General features: G+C 46.1%; 1 protein-coding gene across 14 annotated transcripts in view; it reads right to left on the bottom strand.

Moving 5' to 3' along the window:
• Positions 1-25,477, bottom strand: part of tnrc18 (trinucleotide repeat containing 18) — a 163,640-nt gene that overhangs the window by 53,971 nt on the left and 84,192 nt on the right. For 10 of the 14 annotated variants that reach the window (XM_078240109.1, XM_078240113.1, XM_078240112.1 and 7 more), the window contains 10 exons: positions 21,629-21,719; positions 15,776-15,981; positions 13,483-13,629; positions 12,072-12,250; positions 9,314-9,728; positions 7,092-8,054; positions 3,536-3,732; positions 2,050-2,186; positions 1,462-1,590; positions 841-1,018 (listed from right to left, as the gene is read on the bottom strand). In XM_078240109.1, coding sequence (XP_078096235.1) covers positions 841-1,018; positions 1,462-1,590; positions 2,050-2,186; positions 3,536-3,732; positions 7,092-8,054; positions 9,314-9,728; positions 12,072-12,250; positions 13,483-13,629; positions 15,776-15,981; positions 21,629-21,719 — 2,642 coding nt within the window. The remainder of the gene's footprint in view (positions 1-840; positions 1,019-1,461; positions 1,591-2,049; positions 2,187-3,535; positions 3,733-7,091; positions 8,055-9,313; positions 9,729-12,071; positions 12,251-13,482; positions 13,630-15,775; positions 15,982-21,628; positions 21,720-25,477) is intronic. The other 4 variants (XM_078240111.1, XM_078240123.1, XM_078240117.1 and 1 more) reach the window with 3 other exon arrangements.

Genomic DNA, 25,477 nt, shown 5'->3' with positions numbered 1-25,477 from the left:
ATTAGCAAAACAGAATTGGAAGCTCCATTAACTGACAGTCTACTGATTCGAGTAGTGACCCCACTGCCCAGTACAGGCCTTCTATGCTGAGGAAATCATATTGGCAAGTGAGAGGCAGGATACAGAAACCACTACGAATATAATCCCATACGTGATAAAACACTATATCTGCTCAATTCATTTTGGCTATTACCTGTTGCTCTCGGTTTTATCTGTCAAAGCTGATGGAGACAATCTGTGGGGCAGACGTTTCAAAGGTTGTTTTACCATGGGCTAATGGTGTGAAATGGCCAACATTGAGTAGGCCGCCCGTTATCCATGGGCTTCAGAAGAAAGGAAAATCGAGAGGTCAACTTAATAGTGTCTGTTTACATCATCACCTCAAGGTAAAACGGCCCCCTTTGAGAAGACATTTATCCTTTGACGTGACATTCAGATTACTGAAGTAACGGATAGGAGTGATAAATTATGGTGAGGTTTATAATGTCAACGGGGCAACATCAGTTTGAGGCCAGGTTTATATTGTGGGTGGTCCCCTGATATGATGCTCTTAAAGAAATATATTTCTGAAAACAGGAGTCTCCCTTTTTCTGTCTGGGCGTGCATTCAAACCACACACTCCCACCTAGCTGAACTTGAGAGATGTAATGATAATTTTAATATGCATTCAGCAGTACTGTTGGCCAGACCACAGGAAAAGAAAGAGATTAATGAATTATTGTGATAACGGTTGGTTTGTAAGACTGGGCAACTACTCAGGAACAGTTAATCAGACTTACGGGCAGCTAACCAGGGCAACCAAGGACACTTTCGAAGGACCCTCATTTCCGGCTGACTTACCTCGTGTGAAAAGCTAGAGGAGGCATCCTGCTCATCCCACATTCGGCTTCTCCCTTTCACCTTCAGGCTGACGCTTTCCACCTCATCATCTTCGTCCTGGTTCAGCATCCTGATCTTCTTCCTGACCCCCTCCACCATCTCAATCTCGTCTGACAGTAAGAAACTTTTCCCGTGCCTGCTGAGTGAAAGGCCGGAGTCAAAAGCCGGACTGAGTGCACGCCATAAAATTGTGGAAAAGAAAGAACCTTCTGGAGCTTGCGCGCCCTTTACCAGAAGATATAAACAAACAAACCTGAGCGGAGAGGTGTAACCTTTGCCGACTGGTCCTGAATTCCCTAAGACTCAAACCGTTAGCTGAGTGTTGGCTTCCAGCTTGCTTCCCTACCTTGCTTGGCCCCTCCCTCTACACCAGACTTAACAGAAAGTGGTCTGGTAGCTGGAAGTGACCAGGTGTTGGGTGTTGATGTATATGTGGGGGGAGTTGTGGGGGGATGGGGAAGTGGGGAAGGGGGATGGGCTGCATCCCCCGACCTCCAGGGGCTGCCTGGTGCTCATTCCGACAACACTGGCCAAGTCGCAGCTAACCAATAATGAACCATTTCTCTCCACGCATTAACTTACTTCCCACTCTTGCTGTCACTTCGCCCTCTATCAACATGCGGTGACGGAGCGCTTGAGCCATGCTTTCTCTTTCGCGGCCTTCCAGGTCCTCTCCGCGACAAACTCCTACTTTTCTCATCCCGTTTTTCTCTACGGAGATACAATATGGATTATTTTAAATGTGATTTAGCGGCTAGACTTGTTAGTAGTAGAGAATGTTTGATAGGCCTGGCCTTAATCAATGAGAGCCCTATCCCCATTTACACGGTCTAAGTTAACTTTCCTAATGGGGCTCTTGTTGGGCCTTTGCCCAGAGCAGGCAGACTGAGCTAACATGATTTTGGCAGTGTTTAACTTGCACATTAATTATTGTTTCAGGAAGGACGGTTTAAGGTTGGGGTATGAGGTGTTTTTGCTATGGCTTTGTCAATATGCAGCTCTCTTTTATCATGATTGAGACGCAGTAGCTTATGATGGTTAAGAGCCTCTCAGGGCCCCAGATTTATCAATTCGCTGTGAAGATTTCAGTCACTGAACAGAATGGCTGTACCAGTTTGCCTCGGACTCGTAGTTCGTACACTGGGCTGTCTTTGAAACCACGTCACTTACTCTGAGTCTCTCCTCTTCTGGAGCTTGGCTAGTTCCCTTTGCTTCTCCTTGTATCTCCTCTGTAGTTCTGCCAGCTTCATCCTGTAATCCAGCTCCATGGTGCCCATTCCCTCAATGGCAGACTTAATGGAGAACATCTAAGTTTGAAAGCACACTGCTTCAGAGACAGTCTTGAAAGAAGCCAGCAGGATACAACTGTTTGAAGTGGAATTCATTTTCATTGTCTCCACTGATTAAAAACGACAAGGCCACAAAGGATATTTTTAAACTTCTCTTCCCAATCAAAAACTTTCCTGGTGTAATTAGGCCAAAGATTCATATCCGTGTTGGCAGCGCATACTTTGTAGTTTAAAAATGCAACAGCCAGTGGTTTAATTTTCAAGTGAACTTCTTAGTGTATCACCACTAGATAGTGATAACTTCCAGTAAATATTACAAAGATTAGTCATATAAAATCTGACCCTTTTTATGAAAATAGAGATGTCCTGTAGCATACATGCACATTTTGCTGTTTTATGTGATTTAGAATCATAGAATCCCTACAGTGCAGAAAGAGGCCATTCGGCCCATCGAGTCTGCACCGACCACAATCCCACCCAGGCCCTATCCCTGTCACCCCACACATTTACCCTGCTAATCCCCTGACATTAAGGGTCAATTTAGCATGGCCAATCCACCTAACCCGCACATTTTTGGAATGTGGGAGGGAGCTGGAGCACCTGGAGGAAACCCACGCAGACATGGGGAGAATGTGCAAACTCCACATTGACAGTGACCCGAGGCCGGAATTGAACCCGGGTCTCTGGTGCAGTGGGACAGCAATGCTAATCACTGTGCCACCCCAAATATAAACCCAGAAAGCCCCCTCTATTTACCAGTAGAAACATCAAAATAGAATAAATTGAATGTCCCCCTTGTATTATTAACCTGCAGGATTTAAATAAAACATTTTAATTCATGTAAGCTCTGTGCTCTTGCCTGTAGCACGGGGCAGCAGCCGTGCCTTAGTGGTAGCACTCTTGCCTTTGAGCTAAAAGTCTGCAGGTTCAAGTCCCGCTCTGGGTACTTAAGCATAACTGGCACTTGAGTGCAGTGCTGAGTGAGTGCTGCACTGTCAGAAGTGCCAACTTCCCAGTTTAACTGTAAAATCCTATCTGCCTTCTCAGGTTGAAGATCCCACATCAGTATTTCAAAGAGGGTTTGTCCTGACAAATACCAATCCCTCAACCAACAAATTCAATAGATAGTCTGGTCGTGGCCACATTGCTGTTTGTGGGATCTTGCTGTTTGCCCATTGGCAACTGTGTTTCCCACGTTACAACAATTTTGCAGTCTATATTTCAAAACAAGTACATCACTGGTTATGTCACGAGTTGCTGTATAAATGCAAGTTTTTTTTCAATAATCTGATATTCTATAATATTGGCGTTTTTTTCATGGACAGAAACCTAACACAGCTCTTGTCTTAAATTTAAAATTCACTCACAGGTTCATCCTTCTTCTGCATCCAGCTGTATCTCTTGTTTGGATTTAGTTCACGGGGAAGCCTGATGATCACTGGTCCACTCTTTGTATTCTCAAGAGCTTCAGTGCTGATCGAAGGCATGGAATCCATCATCAGTGCTTGGGTGCTGGCAACGAGCAGGCTTTCCAAATCTAGGTGGGCCCCTCCTCCTTCCAGACCTTCAAACAAAATGCAGTTTTGCTTTTAAAAGGTTTCTTCTTCCCTAATTACAGTGTCATTTTAAATTTAAAAAGATTACATGTTTCTCTCATTTATCTTTTAGTCAGTGAGGCTGTGCAATGGTTATTTTGCTGGACATGTAATCCACAGGCCTGGGCTAATAGACTGAGAGTTAAAATCCTACCATGGCAGTTTGTGAATTTGGATTCAGTTTGTAAAATAATCGTTAAATTAAAAACTCGCACAGTATCAGTATAAAGATACCGTGGAACTATTGGTTCTTCAAACAACTGACTCATTGATTAACCTTACCTGATTGCACCTAGACCCAATGCAATGAGGCTGTCTCTTAATTGCCCTCTTACGGAGAGATGGCGGTAATGTCACTGAGAATCCATAGGCCCGGGCTAATGCTCAGGGCAACCAAGCATAGATAATGGGCAATAAATGCTAATCAAAGCCAGAGATGCTTACAACCCAAAACTGAGGTAGACAAAACCTTAGTCAAGTGGAAATGTTGGCATCGTTAATTTAAGGTGGACTTCTAAAACTTCACATGGTTCAAACCTAGTTTTTAACTCAGAATGCTGATTAGCAAAAATGCGCCTTCAAGCCACCTGAAATCATAGAATCATAGAGTCCTTCAGTGCAGAAGGAGGCCATTCAAGTCTGCACTGACCACAATCCCACCCAGACCCTATTCTCGCAACCCTACGTATTTAGCTTGCCAATCCCCCTGACACTAGGGGCAATTTAGCACGGTCAATCAAGGGAGGAAACCGGAGTACCTGGAGGAAACCCACACAGGCATGGGGAGAATGTGCAAACTCCACACAGACAGTGACCCGAGGCCGGAATGGTGCCCAGGTCCCTGGCGCTGGGAGGCAGCAATGCCAATCATTGTGCCACCGAGAAAGTTAAATTCTGTCAATTGATGGTGATAGCTGAACGCTCATTGCTCCAGTGGGATTTGAGCATTTGGCAGCCCAATGTAATTGAAATGCATCCAGCTTTTTAAGCTCTCCCTGTCTGTTCTAAAGAAACATTACATGAGCACTTGACATAAGTAAACAGCTCCATGATGCCTCAACCACCATTTTATGAGTGTGTGACCACACGTTGACTATCGGAGATTTATTTGAAAGAGCTCATTTGACAATCCAATTTATTTAAAGTCCTGTCTCCTAGCATCCCATGAAGTATCAAATCATTGCAAAGGGACACTTAGATAGAGTACAAAGGTCAACATTCTCCAGCCATTCCTGCTGGTGGGATCTTCTGGTCCTGCCGGCTGCGTCTACCATCCCCCCAGGACTGGAAGATCTTGCCACCGGCCAATGGTGGGCCACCTCTGTGGCTGCAAAACACACCATGGGCGGGGCGGTGGAAAATCCCAACCAAAATCTTCATTTGAATTAAGGGGGAAGGGCAATCTTACCAAAACAGTTCTAAGTGCCGAATAGGTGCGAAAACAGGAAACAATCTTACCAAATCTTTGGGCGAGCTCCCAGACACAATTGTACGGCACTTAGAGAAACAAAAGAAGCAAAATGTGATTCCCACCAGTAGGGGAAGTGGGTAGAGCATATTCACGCCAGGAAGCCAGTTCCTGAGCCCTAGGGGTGTCATTGCACAGGTGTCCCGATCTCCCAGTGCACTGTGCATACACAGTGTACACAGTATACTGGAAGCTCCGTCACTCCTTCCCGTTCCCTGGACGATTGCCGTTCCCAATCCCCAATCTTACCAGTCGGTAAGATCATGCCCAATAATTTTTAAGCTTACTTGTCTCCAAGTGATGGTATTTAGAAAGGGGACAGTGGAAGCAAAAACAATGAGTGATATGAAAGAACAATGATGTGAGGTTTTGAAAAAGAAGTAGCCCCTCACTTAGGCTGCAGCCATGAAATCCTGGAATATTAATCCTAGCCATTAGCCTCATGGCAATGGCAGAGTCCTCCACCACACCAATAATACTGTTCTGGATGATGGTGACTTTCCAAAATGCAATTGACAAAATGACAAAGGTTCGAACAATAGGAAAGGCCGCTGTGATTACCTGACAACAAGTATCCATTTCTAGGAAGCCACACAGGCCTGCAATCATTTACTTCTTCTGTAAAAATGGCACCAAAAGTTCCACAAAGGAACCTGTGGTAGAAGTGTTTAGTTTCGAAGATCCGCAGAAAATCCATAATTGGCTTCCAACCTTTGCAGCAACAACTTGATGGCCAAATTGTTGTGGTATCGGATGGGTGGATGGAAAAAGAAAGTTTCTATTTATATTTCCTTTGGCACATTTTAATGCTAATTAATGCTGGCAATAGATTCTCTTTCCAACTTTTGGCACTCTGTGTCAGAGTCTAGGAGTCCTGAATCAGGTACAGCAATAGCCAGATGCAAAGAACAACTCCCTACTTGGGAAGAGAGTGCTTTCATCTCCGACCCAATGGTGCCTCGCCTACTTCCTACCTTGGCCAACCTTGTGGTTTCACTCCCACTGCCAACTGAGGCTCAGGACAAGGGGACCAAACACGGGACAATCTGAGTTGAGACTGGCCTTTCTCCCATTTCCCTTTGGATGTTTATAGCCAGCACAATGGGAGAAGCGATTCAATCTAAGATTCAATCTTTCACACTAGACTTGAACTCACTACCGTTCAGTTCTATTGAAATTGGGTCAAGTGTAAACATTTCCCTGGCAATTAATTAATTACATTGTAGGACAGGTAAATGACTCTTGTGTGTCGAATAGTTTTGATGGCGAGTGGCTTCTGATCGTATGATGGTGGCATCTGAATGGCATCCTTTGTATACTTGTTGCAAGATTTGGATTTGTATAATTTTTCAGTTGGGAGTTCTGGTTTTAAAAAGAGGATTTTCAAAGCTTGTAACATTTGGACTCGAAAACATACTTCTAGTCCAGCCCATACAGAGGCAATAAAAGTCTCCCAGGGTTTACTGAGGCTGTGTGAAAAGCGAGTTTAGGTCGTTTCCAATGTGACGCTAAATTGTCTATTGTACCCTGGAAAGGAAATTCCGGATGACTGGTGTGAGAAATGGCAGTGATCACATTCCCGTCACAGTTGGGGTGGAGGTCAGGGCTAAAACAATGCTGGGATTCTCCAACCCCGCCAAATTTCTGAAGGACTGGACGATCTCGGCGGCAGGCGGGGCTGGAAAATCCTGGCCAATGCTGATGAGACAGAGTAGAAGGATGCTTAAGATGCATTTAGCTGTTCTGTTCCTGACCCAAGAGTGCTAAACATTCCTGTTACCCAACTCTACTATCCCTGGATGAGTGGGAACTCCCTGGGGACAGGGATGGAAGACGTTGACGGAAATAAATCTTACTTACGTTTATTGCTCTCGCTTGACCTACGTCGTTTCAGTTCAAGTTCAGCGATTTCACTCAGCAGGGCTATGCCGATAAGGGAAGAACTATCGGCCACACTGAAGTCTGAAGGCATCATGAGAACACCAGGCATGGCTGTCTCAATTGGTAAGGAACATGCCTGGGGAAGTTCGACAGCAGCCACCAGAGCATTCATTCCGGCCATAGGGTCATCTAGCTTTATTTCTGGTGTTTGATTATCAGGGATCTGAAAACACAACACTTCCTGTTTCAGCTCAAACTGTTCCAGAATGGGTTCCGCTGTATTCGAAGGTGCGGGGAGTAAAGCATCTTCGACAGTGTCCTCAATGTCCGCCTGCTCGGTTTTAAAATAATGATCGTTATGTTCTGGCAATTCCTCTGCTTTTGAGCTATCCACTTCCAAATGTGTCAGAGTGCCCTGATAGTCACCATGCGGAGAGCTGGCCTGCACTTGTTGGAACTCAGCTTTGTCCTCCACCACCTCTGGAGTGCGAGCTATTGTCTGGTAAGGTGACAGACAGCTTTGGTGGTCATCTTGGCTCTGTAAACTAGGTGAGGCTTTGTGTTCTGTGGTCAGATCCGTCGGCTCATTGTCCATCTCTGCGACAAACGGCACAGGTTTGCTTTGAACCTCGAGATGCCGATCGCACAGGGTCTTGCTGTCCTCGAGATCAATCAGATCTTCGCATTGGACTTTGATTTCAATTGGCTCTGCAGCTATGCTGGGGCGCAAGTCCTCTTGCGGCGCTGGGGGATGCAAGTGTATTGGCTTGACATCAGGTGAGGACGGAGCAATAGAACAGGACATGGGCTCGGAGGATTCTGGCAGTGGTACATCTGGTGCCAAACCGTCAGCATCAGATGCTGCAGTGGGCTGCAGGAGGTAGGGGTAATGGCTGCCAAAAGAGGTTGGGAGGGACCGATAAGAATATCCTTGAGGAATCTCTATAAAATACAGAGAAAAACAGCAGAGTTATCTTACAAGTGAAACAAATAAATGGGTAATAAATGTTGGCCCAGCCAGTGACGCCCACATCCCAGGAATGAATAAAAACAAATAGCCAGTTCAGATAAATGTTGGTTTCTCTGATAGGAAATCCAAAGGTGCAGGTGAGCTACATCCCATGCAAGATGCATATTTTACATGAGCAGACATAAAGATGCACTATACATCCTAAAGCTGACTACAACATGTCAGTAATCTTCTACAGAAAACCATGCATTAAAACTGAGTGACCCAATAAGAAAAGGTTGATCTTAAAACATTTTCCCTCATTTTTATTTTGGGACATTTCTCATGTCAGACAGGACCAACCATGATGATCAATGGCAAATCAATGCTGCAAAAAGGATTTAGACCCTCAGTAAATAGGAAACCTTTTTGATGCCTGTGTTCAAATGGAGGCTCAGGAGTGAAGAACAGGGTTGCAGACATGTTGGACAATGTCGGCTGAACCAGAGATTAGTTAATGCCATATTCACATTAGCTTCACAAGTGGCTGGGTGCTGTTGTCCAGGCTGGTTGGTCACAGTCCTTAGACGCTAACCCACCCAGACAAGGACATGGGTATCTGACCATGAGAACACTCATGCAAAGGAAGCAGGTTCAACATTAGTGAGGAAGTCAGCCTCAAGCAGAAGCAAGGTCAGGCATAACATGGATGCCAACATGTATTGGGGAGGCGATGGCCTGGAAGTATTACCATTAGACTATTAGTCCAGAAACTTAGCTAATGTTCTGGGGACCCGGGTTCAAATCCCGCCACGGCAGATGGTGGAATTTGAATTCAATAAAGTAAATATCTGGAATCAAGAATCAAATGATGACCATGAACCCATTGTTGATTGTCGGAAAAAAATATCTGGTTTACATTTTAGGGAAGGAAATCTGCCATCCTTACCTGGTCTGGCCTACATGTGACCCCAGATCCACAGCAATGTGGTTGACACTCAACTGTAACTAAGAATGGGCAATAAATACTGGCCAGCCAGTGACACTCATGTCCCATAAATGAACAGACAAAAAATGTCCCTGGCCAGAATGTTTGGTAACTTGTGGAGATTGTGTAGTACTTGATGCAGTACAGTCTGACTGATGTCCAATGTTTGGAGAGGCCCAGTTTAGCAGTCCCTCACCTCCATTAACACAAAAATATCTCACTGTACATGACGGCAAATCTCATCAATGAAGTGTAATTCCTTACCGGGAAACAAGGTTTGAAAAGGAACGGAGGCTTCTTTCTCCAAGCCTTTCTTCTCAGACTCTTTGGATACTTCCACTTTCTGGGGCAGAGCTGGGGCTGGAGGGGGTGAACCATGTGGAGGGCTGGCCGGATGGGACGCTGGAGACGGAGAATGATAGGGTCGTGGAGGCAATGGATCCCCCACCTCGGCTCTCACGTCAGACTTCAGTTTTAATCTGGGAGATGAGATGTGCGATGAAGGAGGCGGGGTACCTGTCTTGTGAAAGGATGTGGATGGGGCTGGAGAATGGGATGAGTGCCTCTTCTGTAACATTCCTGAAGAGGAGGCCATGAGCCCGTGTTTGCTTCCCTCCGAGCTTCTCTTGCAGACTTTATCTTCCATCTCGTTTCTCTGCTCGTTTGCTTTCAGCCTTTCCTGGGGTAAAAACAAAACGGCGGCATACGTCGTGAACACTGCTTCCCACTGCACCAACCCATTCTTACTGCCAAATAAAATGCACAAAGTGTTTCTTGAAAGGGTGTTACTTATCTTGGAGCAGGGCTGGAAAACGGGGGCAGGATTACCAAACCAAATGCTACAATAACCTCATTTACAAGAGCAACACCTGCACTCTACACTGCAGACACTACAGGGGAGACTTTCCTGGGCTGGTGCCCAGAACTGCCTGCGCCTAGGAAAAGTAAGGAAATGAGAAGGTCAGCGTTTGTGCCTGTGACGGAACCCTCCTGGTTATATGGCATCTGCCATGTCCAGATAGTCCATTGTATCTGGTTTGGAACAGCCAGACAAGCCTCCTTAGTCAGGGATATTTGCCAATTGGCTGTCTATTGGGTGCCAACACTCTCAATAAATTCTGACCTGCTCTATAATAATAATACAAAAGCTGAAAGGACACAGGGAAAGTGTTGTGTTTCGAGGATATTCATAACAAAAGCAGCACCAAATGTAAACTAGATTCTAAAGATCCTGTTGATTTTGCTGCTATAATTATGGCAGGCCCACTAAAACAAGCTTAAGGAGCATTTCACAAAGGTTTGCTGCACCTATCAGCTGTCAGCCTTAGCTGAGTGGCTGGCACCTCCAATTCAGAGTCTAAGGGTGGGATTTTACATCCTCACTCGTCCCCAAACCATTAAATCCCGAGGTCAACTGACCTTTCCATGCTCCGCCCCTCGCCCGCTCCGATTCCCGTGGTGGGTGGGCGGTAAAATTCCGGCCTGAAAGCCAGGAGCCTCAAGCTCCACGCCAGGGACTCGAGCACAAAGTCTAGGCTGACAATCCAGCGCAGTGCTGAGGGAGTGCTGCCCTGTCGAAAGTACTATCCTTCAGATAAGAGGCTGCAACTGAGGCCTATCAGCCTTCTCAAGTGGATGTAAAACGGTGCCACACCTTACTATCAAAGGAGAGCAGGGGCATGCTCACTGAGGTAATGGTCTATATTTATCACTTATAAAGATTACACGGTTGTCACATTACTGTATGTGGGACTTGTTACGTACAAATTGTCCACTGCCTTTCCTACCCCTCAACAGTGAGTACATTTGAAAAATTGGCCACAAAGCATTTGGGACATCCTGAGGTTATAAATGCGAGTTTTTCTTACTCTGGATATAGATAATATTAAATGCTGCGATCCTGTCGATATTTAGCACACTGCCAACATTTGGAATGCTGTGTGAAACTATTCCAAATTCAGACAGTGAGTGTCTGGGTGCGGTTGATCAGAGGAAAGCCAGTTTTCACAGCAACCCATCTCACGAGGCTGTGTTCTTTGATCTGCCATAAGCCTTGATGCATTACTTTAATAAAGCAATGACCAATGAGGTTCTACTATCACAGCCTGAATTTCCAGACCCCCAGCTGGCTCCAGCTGTCCTGGTGCCATGTTTAACTCTAACGAGTGTTGATTGGCATAAGGTGGGAGTCCGCTTCTCACTTGGGAAGAAGTCTTGCCTTGGAAAGCTACCGGCCAATCAGATTGGCCGGCAGTTCTCCAGACACAGCGCTGCTGTGGCCACAAGAGGCAGTTGGTGGGGGAGTGGGCGGCATAAAACTTTAGCCAGTGATTCCAGTGACTCTTCCATTCCCACCCGCACCCCTGTTCCAGCCGCTTGCACCATTGTTCACTGGGGTTATGTAGCTGAGCGCTAGAAGCAGCAGGGAAAGTCCAAGGCTAAGTGTGCCCCTGGCAACAGCGAAGTTAAAGTGTTCGCCAGGAAAGGTCACTTCATTAAATATCACTTCTCCTCGACATCAAAACCCTACAGTGCAGAAGGAGGCCATTCAGCCCATCGAGTCTGCACCAACAACAATCCCACCCAGGCCCTATTCCCGTAATGCCACATATTTACCCTGCTACTCCCTCTAACCTACGCACCCCGGGACACTTTGGACAGTGGGAGGAAACTGGAGCACCCGGAGGAAACCCACGCAGACACGGGGAGAACGTGCAGGCTCCCCACAGACACTGACCTAAGCCAGGAATTGAACCCGGGTTCCTGGCACCGTGAGGCAGCAGTGCTAACCACTGGGCCACCCTTGGATTGGCCCAAATTTCAACAACTTGCATTTATATGGCACCCACTTTGATGTTGGCCCATCAACAACGTGACATTTCAGCTCCTCTGATTGTGCGTAAGGGAAGTGACATTGTTACAGGACCGGGCAACAGTGACAAAAGCTTTCCTGCTCGCAAACAAGCTGCCAGCCCGGCTAATCCGGCAGAGATGGAGTGAGAGGTTAGGGGAATGGACTTACCACGAGCTGTGCATTGCGTTGGATTTCCATGGCGTGGGCTGCCTGTTGCTGGAGCATGTATAGCTCGTGCTGTCGGAGCAGCTGCTGGTGAGACAGTAACTGGAGCTGGTGAGCATGTTGCAGGGAGCTTCCTGCCGGAGGGTACATTGAAGGCCACAGAGGCCGTTCCATTAACTCTGCTGTAAGAAAATGCACACAAAGTTCACCGTCAGGACCAGAAACAAAACACCGCACTAACCGTGTCTATTCAAGACTTTCAGATTCTGCAACTACAAGGGAGTCAAGTCATGGGGAACAGGCCGGAGAGTGGAGCTGAGGCCAAGATCAGTGCAGCCATTATCGTATTGAATGGCAGAGAAGGCTTGAGGAGCCAAGTGACCTACTCCTGCTCCTAATTCATATGTTCTTAAGTGAAAGCAATGTGTGCAGCGATTAAATACGTTAATGGTTCAGATATCAGCAGAGTGCATGTTTACCTCGAAAATCTGCTCCCAGACTAAAAGATTTAATATAAACTGAACACATCGCTGGTAAGCAGTCCATTGATTTTCCAGCTCAAACCACACTGTCCATTTGGTCAGCCGGATAACATGCAGTGGGAAAAGTCCCAACCCCAGAGGCACAGCAAACTCTCCAGGTCTCACTGACAAGCCCAGCCATCAGAAGCAGCTTTCTTGAGTTAGATTGGACCTAGTCAGCTGTCTGGATTACGGGGCTTTCCACACAGAGTTGCCTTGATTCGGAACCTCTGTTGCCAGGCATGTCACCTTCAAGCCACTACATTCTCAAAGGAGCCACACCTCCCTGCAGTGCCCACTCCCTCCCAAGCTGAGTGGTGTCTAGTTGGTCATTAAATAACAGACAAATGGACGGAGCCCTCCCAAGATGGACAGCGGATAACTGGGAGCTCTTCATTAGCATGGGGATCACCAGGTGTGAATGTCCCCTGTCCCCTATACTCCATTGAATGGCTCTCACACAAGATGGAGGTGCTAAGCTTCAGTGCTGTCTGCTCCAATCTGATCATGGTGGGCACCAAGACATTGGCTATAGCGGTCATGTTTTAGCCCTGGCCTTCAGTAAGCACATTCCAACAGCTGCATTCTGAGACTCAGAGCTCCCTCACCCACTGTCGGAAGGTCATCTACTTTCTGCCGGGGGGCAGGGCAAAAGTTGGGGCTGGGGTTGTACTTTAATATTCTCGATGTTGAAGTCTAATGCTGCATATCCAGCTGCATATCGGCTCAAAGCTATTCGACTAAATCCCGGGCTGGCTATTATCAACTGTCAACCAGCTGCTGCTTCAAAATCGTTTCTGAATCTGGGATTACACCCATGGCGAGGGAATATCAACATTTCAGTTTAATATGTGCGTACACAGGTTGGTCTGCCCCCTTCTCTTTGGACGTACCAAAGTGCGGTAAATGTTCTGTCGGGATTACGACCAGCTGGCCAGACTGTGGGTCTCTTGCAAACTGGTACGTGGATGGAATTGAGCTGGGAATGCTGGGGTGAAATCCTGGTGGCATTCCCTGGTGTAAAGATGGATGAGTCAGACCTGCAGGAAACAATGGAACAAATTGGACGTGAAGACAGTCAGAAATAATCCTGCGTCATTACATTTCCTAAATAGAAATAATAATGAGATAACACTTACTAACCGTGCAATTAAACGGTATAATGAAGTAGTATTAAAAAAATGGATTCATTCAGAATTCAATACAGGCTCAGTGGAAGTGTGGCCAGTTTCCAGGAAGGTTAAACATGATAGAGGACTGCCTGGTGACTGGGCCTTTCATCCGTAATTGGATTGTACCCAATAATGCCCAGTTTAACATGGAATGGGAAAGGAGCTAGCGACCATGTTACTGCCTGTGAGGTGGGTTGGGTTCGATTGCTGCTCTGTAGTCGAGGCTGAGGGCACCTTCAGGGCCTCCAGACCATGGGCAGGTAAATCCACCCAGCACTCCATTCCTGAATGCAGTCTGGTGCTTAGAGCTCTGCATGTGTGTGAACGCTGTATTAGAAGAGGATCAGAGAATCAATTGTTGTCCCTGGGGCTGTCTTTTCTGCCCATTGACCCCACCGATCCTCCCGGAGGGGCTTTCCCCTCCGGCTGGCAGGGTCTTCCCCCCCCCCCCCTCCATGCTTACCTGTCCGAAGCTACTCCCACGTTGCCTGACCTGCCTGAGCAGTGCCCGCCTCTCCCAGTGAGACTGCCAAGGCTTCAGAGCTGCCGGCCCTCCAATTTGGCCAATCAGGAGGTTGTCGCCGAGTAAATTCCCGAGCCGGTCCCGATGCCGGACAGTGCAGGCTCAAGACCTCCCATGTGCTGGGGTCCTGGTAAAACTCAGCCCCAAGTTAAAATAATGCGCCAAAATCTCTGAGGGGCATGGGTGAACGTTACATATTTAATAATGGGGTCTGTGCTGGCATCAGCAATACCATTACAATAAAATCACCACTTAAAACAGATGGTGAGACGGATCCAGAATCATCATCATAGTGAGTATTCTGTTAAAGCAAGGGAGGGCACATTGGCAACAAATGTCTGAACTTCAGCTACTTTCATTGGATATGTTCACCTGTGCCACTTGTTGGCTCATGAGGACAGACTGAGTAGACTGGGGCTGTACTCATTGGAATTTAGAAGAATGAGGGGAGACCTTACAGAAACATATAAAATTAGGAAGGGAATAGATAAGATAGAAGCAGGGAAGTTGTTTCCACTGGTGGGTGAAACTAGAACTAGGGGGCATGGCCTCAAAATAAGGGGGAGCAGATTTAGGATTGAGTTGAGGAGGAACATTTTCACCCAAAGGGTTGTGAATCTGTGGAATTCCCTGCCCAGTGAAGCAGTTGAGGCTACCTCATTGAATGTTTTTAAGGCAAGGATAGGTAGAGTTTTGAACAGTAAAGGAATTATGGGTTACGGTGAGCGGGCGGGTAAGTGGAGCTGAGTCCACAAAAAGATCAGCCATGATCTTATTGAATGGTGGAGCAAGTTAGAGGGGCCAGATGGCCTGCTCCTGCTCCTAGTTCTTATATTCTTACTTTTAATTCTTTCCTATGCAGGTGCAGCATTCCTATCCACACACCAACAGAGGGTTATTGATCAGTGGGCCAACTTACCAGGGTAGGTCTTGATTCTGTGTAAAATGGCTGATAGAGAGCCAGCCTATCTCTGTTCAAAGGAGCGATGTGATGGACCTGCTAACTCACCATCAGCCACACTATTCACACAGTGACAACAAGACAGAACAGGCTGGGACTCTTTTCTCTCGGAGAGAGAAGGCCGAGGGGTGACCTAGCGAACGCCTTTAAAATTATGAAGGGCTTCAATTCTGCCTGGGGGAGGTGTGGAAAATTGGGGGAGGTGAGAGGGAGGGGGTCATTAATCTATGATAGTCGCTAATAAATCCAGTAAAACAGTGAGGAGAAACATTTTTACCCAGCAGGGAGCGATGAGAATTTAGAAGTTGCTACCACATGGCAACTTTCATAAGATGCGTTTAAGGGAAAACTAGATAAATGTATGAGGGAGAAAGGAATGGAAGCCAATGCTGATGTCACCCCTGTGGAGCAGAAGCATTGACACATGCCACTTGGGCCGAATGGCCTGTTCCTGTGCTGTACATTCCTGGTAAGACCTACCCACAATACATCAACTTGCAAAATGAATCCATTTCCAGAGAGATACTGACCATACGGATGTCCTGTCAGCCACATGGAGGGACTCCCGGTCCGAGGAAGCCAAGGGTGAGACGCTAAGTGTGAGGTGGGATCAGTCGGCCAGCGGGCAGACCCAGCCAGAGTTGGGCCTCCCATCACCATCAGGTTAGAGTTCAGGCTACTGGTGCTGCACCCTGGAGGGTGTAACCGAGCAAAATCTGCCAACTCCTTACTCTCTCTGTGGTTGGGACGAGAAAATAGCCAATTAGGTTTAAGCAAAGGTTAACGCAGTCGCACGTTAGAAAGTCGATGCACACGGAAAAGAATTCCCGCAAAGCAACGCAACAGTGGTCGTAAAGCGGCAAGGACGGTGTTGTGGCTTTAATTACTGAGCCAGGCTGATTGAATAATTTACAACTGATAAGACTGAATGAGTTATAGCCAAAAATCCCAGAGGAAATTTTTAAAAATCAAGCCACACCAACTATCATGACACATGCTGTTTATAATGCTAGTGCTTTCAGTTGGAAAGTATGTATAAATTTTGCCACTGAGGTGGTTTCATGTAGCCTGGGGAAAGGAAGCTGCTTGCGGACATTAATATCATCCAGCAGATCTGTTAACCTGTCACAACTATGGCACGGTTGGCTGTGGGGCATGTTCAGATATTAGCACAACCACGGCTTGTTCCTCTGCTATCTATTACATACCCTAGTCCAACGCCGGCAACTCCACATCATCTATTAGAAGGACCCTGAATACCTCTCATTCAAACACCAACCAGACAAAGAACAATAACAGAACTGTTATCTCAAGGAGAATATTTTCTCAGTGGTCTGGGGAGAGGAGGGGGAGGTTGGCAAAGAATCTGAAGGACCATATACTCGAAGCCGCAGGCATGGAATGAACGGGTGGGACTTCTGATTTTCTTCATCACTAAATGTGTCTTAATCTCGGGTGACAGCTGACTGGAAGAGTGAGGCGCTTGTTTGACCGCTTGTACGGACAGCTCCGTTGAAAATTAAATGATGGGTAAAAATGAAGACTAAATCCTGAGGTACCAAGAGATGGGCCAACGCCCCCATGACCAAACATTCCTGAGTGTTCTTTTTTTTTGAGGCACAGCAGGAAAGTAAAGAGGATGGATGCTAAGTGTTCTGACCTTTGCAGCAACTCGCAATCTTCAATGGTTCAAAATGCAAATGGTTGGATTTGCAGACCTTGCCGTGTTATCTTTTGCATACACGTATCCAAGTTTCTCTAAGTATTGTGAGGCAGCTAGCAAAGTAAAATTCAAAAGCACTTTGTAGAACAAACATCTTTAGCTTTCATCTTCAACTTATCTATGCAGGCAGAAAGGCAGGAAAGCATAAATCACTGAACAGTATAACAGCTCTGCACCTCAGCGGAGAGCAGTGAATAGGCTCTCTCTCCCTGCACACACAAACACACCAAGCTACACTAACAAAAGACAAACAAACAACTTCAGAGGAAAGCAGCCAATACCAGGGTCTCCAGTCAGTTGTTTCAGAAACCTTTCATCCCCTGTCAAATGGAAAGAGAGGCCTTAAAAATAATTTTAAAAACAGATTCTTTCCTCTCCAAAGGCAAATCCCCCAACATACGCACTTTCATTGTTCTGTGTTTCTAAGTGAAGGCTAAAAGCATTTTCTTCATTCCCGTAAGGTTGAGCAGGCACAACAGAGAGTTTTTTTTTACAGGCTGGAACTGCAGGATTCAGATTCCATCAGCTACAAGGTCAAGTTTAGAACAGTACCAATCAGTCGACAGAACAGAGCATGCCCAGTTGTCAGCCTCTGCCACCCCCTTGATGCTGGGCTGGTACAAGGTACAGTTATACATTGGGGAGTGGGGGGAGGCAGGATACTGGAAGCTAAACCTTGGAAGCAATGATATACATTGAGGGAGGGCATAAGAAAAGAGGAAAAACATTGTTTAAAACGCACAGAAGGACTAAAGTGATTGACAAGGCAACAGATTCCCTCACCTGTGTCCCCCCCCGGCCCCCACTCCGAAATAGTCACCTTTCCAAGTCATCCAACCCATTACCTGATCTTGCTTCTCACATATGGGAGTGAGTTCTGTCAGAATCAGGCTGCTCTGACAGGTGGGACAACCCTTTGCAGAGACACGCTCAGAGCATCAATGAGCTCTGTAGCAAGAAGCTTTCCTCTTTCACCTGAGCCACAACGCCTGAACTGGTACCGACCGACAATCCTTGGGGACAAACTCCCCACAGCGCCGTGTCATTCGGAGGCTTTAACTGGCATCTTAAAACAGTTTCCCCTACAATTGGTGAATATCTTTGTTTTAAACTCAACACAGAAAATTTCCAAACCTTAGAAGTGATTTTTCACTTGCTGAACCTGAAAGCTCATGTTAAATATAAACATTTTGTTTAAACATTTCCAAATGAACAATTAAAATTGTGCACACAGTGGGGGACTGATTAATGAATTATTGTGAAGTGAATTCAATGTTTAAAAAGTCTGCTGGACTGCCCTCTATTGTTAATGACACAAAGGGAGATATCTTTATCATATCAACGTTATTCAGGCACCCTGTTTTTATACTTTCCAACGGCTGGCTGGTGTAGATAACTTTATATAGCACTCCTGTTCAGGCAGGGCGTCCACAGTACACGGTGCCCAGTTGTGACGTTCCTGACATAAAGTATGACTTCACAGCAGGAGATGGCCATAAAATGTCCGCTTCTGAGTTAGCTCCAGCCCACAACTCCAGGATCCAAAACTGGGTGACCTGGCAGTGACTGGGACAAAACTACTCCAGGCACAGATGTTCCCTTTAAAGGTGTCAGCTGAGGCTCAGTGGGTAGCACACTTTCCTCCAGTCAGAAGGCTGGGGTGGGGTGTCCCACTGTAAAACCTGTGTGTAAAACCTAGGCTGACACTCCAGTACAGTAATGAGAGCGTGCTACCCTGTCTTTAAGATGAGGCATTCAATTGAGGCTCCATCTGTCCTCTGATCTCATTGCTCCAATTCAAGGATGAACAGTGTGTCCTAGCCCATATCAATATCGCAAGAACAGATTATCTAGTCACTCCTCTAGTCAATGAAAAATATCTAGAATTAAGAATCTACTGATGACCATGAAACCATTGTTATAAAAGCCTATCAGGTTCACTAATGTCCTTTAGGGAGGAAAACTGCTGTCCTTAGCCGGTCTGGCCTACATGTGACGCCAGAGCCACAGCAACATGGTTAACTCTCAACTGCCCTCCAAGGGCAACTAGGGATGGGCAATAAATGCCGACCAGCCAGCGACGCCCTTGTCCCACAAATGAATACAAAAACTATTACAGTGCTGTCTGTGGGAGCTTGCTGTGCACACATTGGCTGCCATGTTTCCTATATTACAACAGTGACTACAATTCAAAGATACTTCATTGGCTCCAGGAGGCTTCGGGATGCCCTGAGGTTGTGAAAAGTGCTACATCAATGCAAGTCTTTTCTCTCTATTTGAATATTTAAGATTATGGGGCAACTGGTGAACAACACCTCTGCTTTCCCCAGGCAAAATGCAACGATGGATGTGAAGGATTCGCCATCCATCACACACCCACTACATTTAGAAACCACTCCTTTTATATTCCCATACGGAATATTTATGAAAATGCTGGAGCATTCTGCCACTTTACTGACCACATCACAAACTGTTTTTAATAAAAGCAACTTAAAAGGTGAGGTTAATGTAAGAGGATATATGAAAACATAAGTCCCACACAGTAATTCAACTGACAGACGGGGAAAAAATAACAACTGCTCCAAGTCAGGATTAAATAACATAAATCCGATAAAGGGGGTCTTTGTGCTCCACCAACAGCTCTGCCATCTTGGCTGTGTGCCAGCTTCAGATAACGCAGCTGTACCCTTGCCATCGTGCTGAAGCCCTATCTCACTGACTGGTTGGAGCTGGACGAGACGTTGTTGTGTCTCGTCGCTTTCTCTCAAGGCTTGAAGGGAGTAGACACATAGAGGGTAGACTACAGTCAAAAAAAACATTCCCTCCAGGGAACCAGCAGTAAATATAATACGAATAATTCCTCCAGTGTATATAGCGCAGCTTTTTTTTTTAAACTGTTTGTCTTGGATGGCTTAAACATAATAACACTTGTAGAACTTGGGGTATCGGAATTAATGAGGCTACTTCTCATTTCACATAACATTTTTCCAAGGCCAGTGAATGGGCCTGATTGTTACTTCAAAGAAAAAGCATTTGTTACACTTGTACTTTTGACTGAGGTCATTGTTGTGCTGGTCATTCTACAATCCCTATGAGACATTACATCAACATAACCAATTCATGGCATTTTCCTCTATACATTACTTTTCTTTTTTTTATTGAATTATTATGAGCTGATATCCTATGGAGTTACTCAAGGTGAATGACAACTCAAACTTACATTCCGAGACCATCTATTAAGGCCTCAGGATGTCCAAAGTGCTTCACAGCCAATGAAGTATTTCTGAAGCACACTCAATTTCGGGACATTGTGGTTCCACAGTCAGGATTCATTACTCCGCTCACTGCCCGATCTGCCCCCGCTGCCCTGTTTGTTGCTCTGCCCCCCCTTCTCCACTTTGCACGCCTCATTGATCGACTCACTACTTTGCTTTCCTCCCTCACCACCGTACATAAGATCTCAACACTTCAATATACCGAACTTGTACCTTCAATGTATATCTAAATTTCCAATCAACTTGAGATTTCTGCGTTACAATTAATTCCATTTCTGTCTTCCTCGATGCAGGCAACTACCTGCAGCATCATACAGCGATGTCCCTGGCACTGCAGCTGCATGTGTGGTGACCATGCCCCTTCTTGCACCAGTGCAGAAAATGCAGCCATTAATGACAAGGCCGTTTGTTCTTTGGTGATGTTGGTTGAGAACGAATATTTGGCCAAGGAACCGAATGCTTTTGCTCCATTCTAAAATGCCACCCAAACAGACAAATGGGCCCTGGGCCCAATGTCTCATCTGAAAGACGCCACCACCAACAGCACATGACTCCCTCAACATTGCACAACTTAACTGTACTCCTGGAGGTTTCATCACATGACCTGCCCACATACTCCAGCCTTTATTCGAGCAACATGTCCATCCTTGTGACGTCCTGCCTTCCTACACCAACTGGAAAGAGACTCAAAGCCCAGTTGGATGATACTTGACACTCAGCCAAACAGACATTTTCCTCCATTTTCAATATTTCTATATCTGGTAAGGAGAAATGTTCAAAGAAAATGGCAAGAAAAACAAGCCTTTTTAATGTCCCGATAATCTTTCTCCAGGGGCGCAGTGTGCTGAAGATGGATGTTCAGTTCCTGGAGACTCTAGGCCAATCTTAGAGGATCGGCAACCCTAACTGTCAGCCTAGATGGGCAGGCGATGGCTTAGTGGTATTATCAATAGACTATTAATCCAGGAACTCAGCTAATGTTTTGTGGACCCGGGTTCGAATCCCACCACGGCAGATATCACAGAACCGAGATGAGTTAGAGGTTGTGGAGTTTTATCATAATAAAGGCATTGTCAACAAAATAAGATGGGGGAAAGTGTCATGATGTCTCATATTTACAGGAACTGCATGCTGTATGATAGACATTTCATATATTATTGTCATGGTAAGAGACATACGATCTACAGGGCACATTTGTTGTCCATACTTAGGTGCCCTTGTGAAGGTTGTGGTGGGCCCTGTTTTAGGATCTGGCAGTGGCCTGACCCAGTTAAGTCTGTGGCAATATGGCTGGTCCCAATGTGCAAAGCCCTATTGGGAGGGAAAGCGCTGAGGTGGCGAAACATGGCACTGAGGGTATGTCTGCCAGGCTCTGGCCCACTCACCTCAATAGCTTCTCCTGCTCTCGGGCAATGAGGCGCTCCTCACGATGACGGTGCCGATCGTCACTTCGCTCTTCGTCCGTGCGTCCTGGTCCTGGGAGGAAGGAAGAATATCATACCTCAAAAGAACGGCATAACCTCAGAGACATACTGCAGACATTTTCAAACATTATCCACACGCCAGTTTGAATGGAACTTTAAAAAGTGCTGCCAAAGTTGATTGAGATCTAAGTCTTCCAATGAGACTGATGGCATTAAAATTTCACATGCAATTTTGCGGTGTTTTTAAAGGATTAAAAAAAGTGGACAATTAATCACAAAATATAATTAATTCGACCATTTCCCCATGAAGACATAACCTCATTTGCCAGATAGGCATATTATAATCTCACAAGGCACCTCATTGGTCTGTAAGGTTCGGTTAAAACTGTAGTTACCACAATATTCATATCTCAGCAAGGGTCAGTGTCTGACAAACAGGCCGTGCATCTGCTGTGCCCCCAGTCCACAATGTGTAAAAGATGACAGAGAAAATAAACAGATTGCACTCGGAGCTCCCATTATCACCCAGTTAACCAACTACTCGACGCGGTGTTACTCAGAAGTGCGCACCATCAAGAGCAGGTCCATTCAAGAATCTCCAAGGTCTCCTCATTAAATCATTTAGAAATAAATAAACATGCAGTGAGACAGGGACATTTATACATTGCCTTAAATATCCTCAACCAACAATGTGGAATCATTGAACATTCCAGCACTGACACTGGCAATGCGTCTCAATATGAGCCACCTACTCTGTCCTGGCACAGACACAACGGGCTGAATGGCCTCTTTCTGTGCCATTACTTTTCTATGGTTTTATGGTCCTACTCTTTCTTACTCTCCAATCCCTTTAATATTTCTTTTCCCTACATCTGATCCATTTTTGAGAATATCTAGAGCACAGAAGGAGGCTATTGTCCCATCATACCCATGCTAACTCTCTGCAAGAGTAAATCAGCCATTCCCCTGCCCGTTTCCCCAAAGCCCTGCAGTTACTTATACAATCTGATTGATCGAGGTATCCAAGACAATGATGGGGCTTGGACAAAGTAGATTGCTGACACGCGCGCGCGCGCACGCGCACACACACACACACACACACACACACGGTTTCCCAGTGTTGGAGGCGGATCATCATTGGCTGATGGCAGGATCTTCCGGTACTGCCAAAGTCAATGGTCATTTGTGCTGCTCGCTGGCTGTTTCACCGGGAAACCCGCTGCATGTGAGGCGGGGTCGCCTTCGGCGGGACTGGAAGATCCCGCTGGCAGGAGGGGCCGGTGAATCCTGCCCAATAGCGACATGAGGAAAAGCCTTTTCACGCAACGAGAGGTTGAATCCAGATCGCGCTGCCTGACAGGTTCAACTGCGGCATTAAGAGCAAATTGGATTATTATCTTAAAAAGAAGAATATGCAGGGCTACAGGGAGATGGCTCTGGATGACATGATGGGCTGAATGGCCTTCTTCTGTGTTGATGACTCCCTTTTGAAAACCACAAAATAATTCTATCATCACACTCTCGGACAGATCCTAACCACTCGTTGTATAAAGAATTTCTTCCTCACTTTTCCAATTCCTTTATAAAGTATTTGTAAATTCTGCTTCAACAATGATTTGGACAGAGAATCCCGCATTCCTAACTCTCCCAGTGTAAAGACGATTTCTCCCAAGTTCTTCAATAATTCCTCTGTTACTATCTCAAATTGTCTCCTGGTGTCTCGGCCCTGCTGACAATCTGTTACTATTTACTTTCTTAGCAATTCTCCTTTGTCTTGATTAGTTGCTGGAATTCCTGAACAGAGAACACGTAGACACAGGCATTCTATCCACTTTCTGTGAAGCTGTATTCTATTCATGGAGACGTTCTTCTTCAGTCCTTCAGCAAATCACAACTAGTTACACGAGGGGAGCCTCTGGACTTTGACTGGTGTCTGCTCTTTGAACACATCTCTCTTCTGCTGTTTTTACATTCTCATTCAGAATCAATCTTCTTCCTTACAAAACCAAAAGGAAGGTTTCTCCCTAGCTTCTTTCATGCCACAGTTTAATTTAATCCAAATTTGAATCATTAAAATCCACTGCGCGTGCCCGCACATAATAGCGCAAGTCATAATGTTGGAATGCCAATGCCCTGTGGAGAACATTCAGCCTCAGAGAAGAGTATCCAATGTACATTTTGAAGGTTGCCTATTCACAGTGTTTCTGTTACAGCCACGATTTATACTGGCCCCTTCCTGCCCGTCATCAGGTGAGTTTAATATCAAAGCCTCAAATGTCTAAGGCATAAAATATGAAATAGTCACGAATGGTGAATTGATTTCTGGTATTATTTAGTTTATTTATTCGTGTCACAAGTAGGTTTACATTAACACTGCAATGAAGTTACTGTGACAATCCCCTAGTTGCCACACTCTGGCCTGTTTGGGTACACTGAGGGAGAATTGAGCATGGCCAATGCACCTAACCAGCACGTCTTTTGGACTGTGGGAGGAAACCGGAGCACCCGGAGGAAACCCATGCAGACAGGGGGAGAACATGCAGACTCCGCACCGACAGTGACCCAAGCTGGGAATTGAATCCGAGTCCCTGGCACTGTGAGGCAGCTGTGCTAACCACTGTGCCATCTCCACCACCCTCCTTACCCTTCTCTTTCGATGCATTCATCAGGTTTGTGTGTGGGACTTTCTTTGCTACGCTGCCCAGTAGGTGTCAGCCTAGACAAGGTGGCAAATCAGGGCACTTTTGGGCATGACTGTTGGATGTGCAGTAAAGTTAAACCTGACCCTATCCTCTCAGCTTGTGCCCGCCTGTCCATATTGCTGCCAGGCTCGGAACTCTGACCACCTCCTGCCATCTCCCCCAGGGCTAAACTGCAGCATGAGTAAGCAACCAGCTAACTCACCAAGACCAAAGATTGAAGCTGATACGTTTCCGCTCTGGATGGCTGTGTGTGTGAGACACACTTTTGTCCATCCACCCTTTGGGGAAAGGACCAAGAAGCTGTTACAAATTAAACCACTTGTTAGAAAAAAAAACTCTTCGAACTAGTGGCCAGAAACAAACTCTGCTTTGCTTTAGGATTGGTTTCTGGTTCTCTAACTAATTGACCCAGTGTCTGCTCTCACCGGGTGACGTTCAGTAAACCCACCGCGTAGAGACAATGCGCACTGCAGCATAGGAGGAAACCATCACAGCAGCAACTAACCCATTGCAAGCCTACCCGGCTGCCTCCGATCCCTCTCCTGCTAGCCCCTCACTCTACTGCTGGCCGCTGCCTTCTCCATCCTAAATGCACTGTTTTCAAAACCGGCATCCTCCTTTCTGAATCCCTCTCTGGCCAACGCTTCACTCCACCTGCTTCACTCCAATCTGCGTCAGTGCAGCCACCCTCCACACCCTCTCTGCACTTCCACATCTGGCCCACTGTACAGCATCCCCTTCACTGGAACAACCTCCAGCACTCACCTTCAATCTTCCCTCCTCTTCCTTTAAATCTACTGCTCTGACTGTCACTGAATATTTAACGCCACTGAAGGGGTTATATCAATGCAAGTTGTTGTTAAAATGTCAGCATCATTTTTGTATAATGATATTACTAATTCCTGTGATGCTGGATGAGGGGATATGGGGGGAAGGGGGGATCAGGATATTGAATTTGATGATCAGCCATGATTAAAACAAATGGTGGGGCAGGCTCGAAGGGCCGAATGGCCTACTTCAGCTTCTATTTTCTAATGACGGTTGAAAGAAGCTCTTTGACAGAAAAAGAGACCAATATTTCACTCTGCTTGGTGATGCCAATTAAACT

The sequence above is a fragment of the Mustelus asterias genome, chromosome 23 (genome assembly GCF_964213995.1).
Source record: "Mustelus asterias chromosome 23, sMusAst1.hap1.1, whole genome shotgun sequence".
In the NCBI taxonomy this organism is placed as follows: domain Eukaryota; kingdom Metazoa; phylum Chordata; class Chondrichthyes; order Carcharhiniformes; family Triakidae; genus Mustelus; species Mustelus asterias.
Note: the sequence above shows the minus strand (reverse complement) of the source record. Positions and strands in the feature narration are given on the sequence as shown.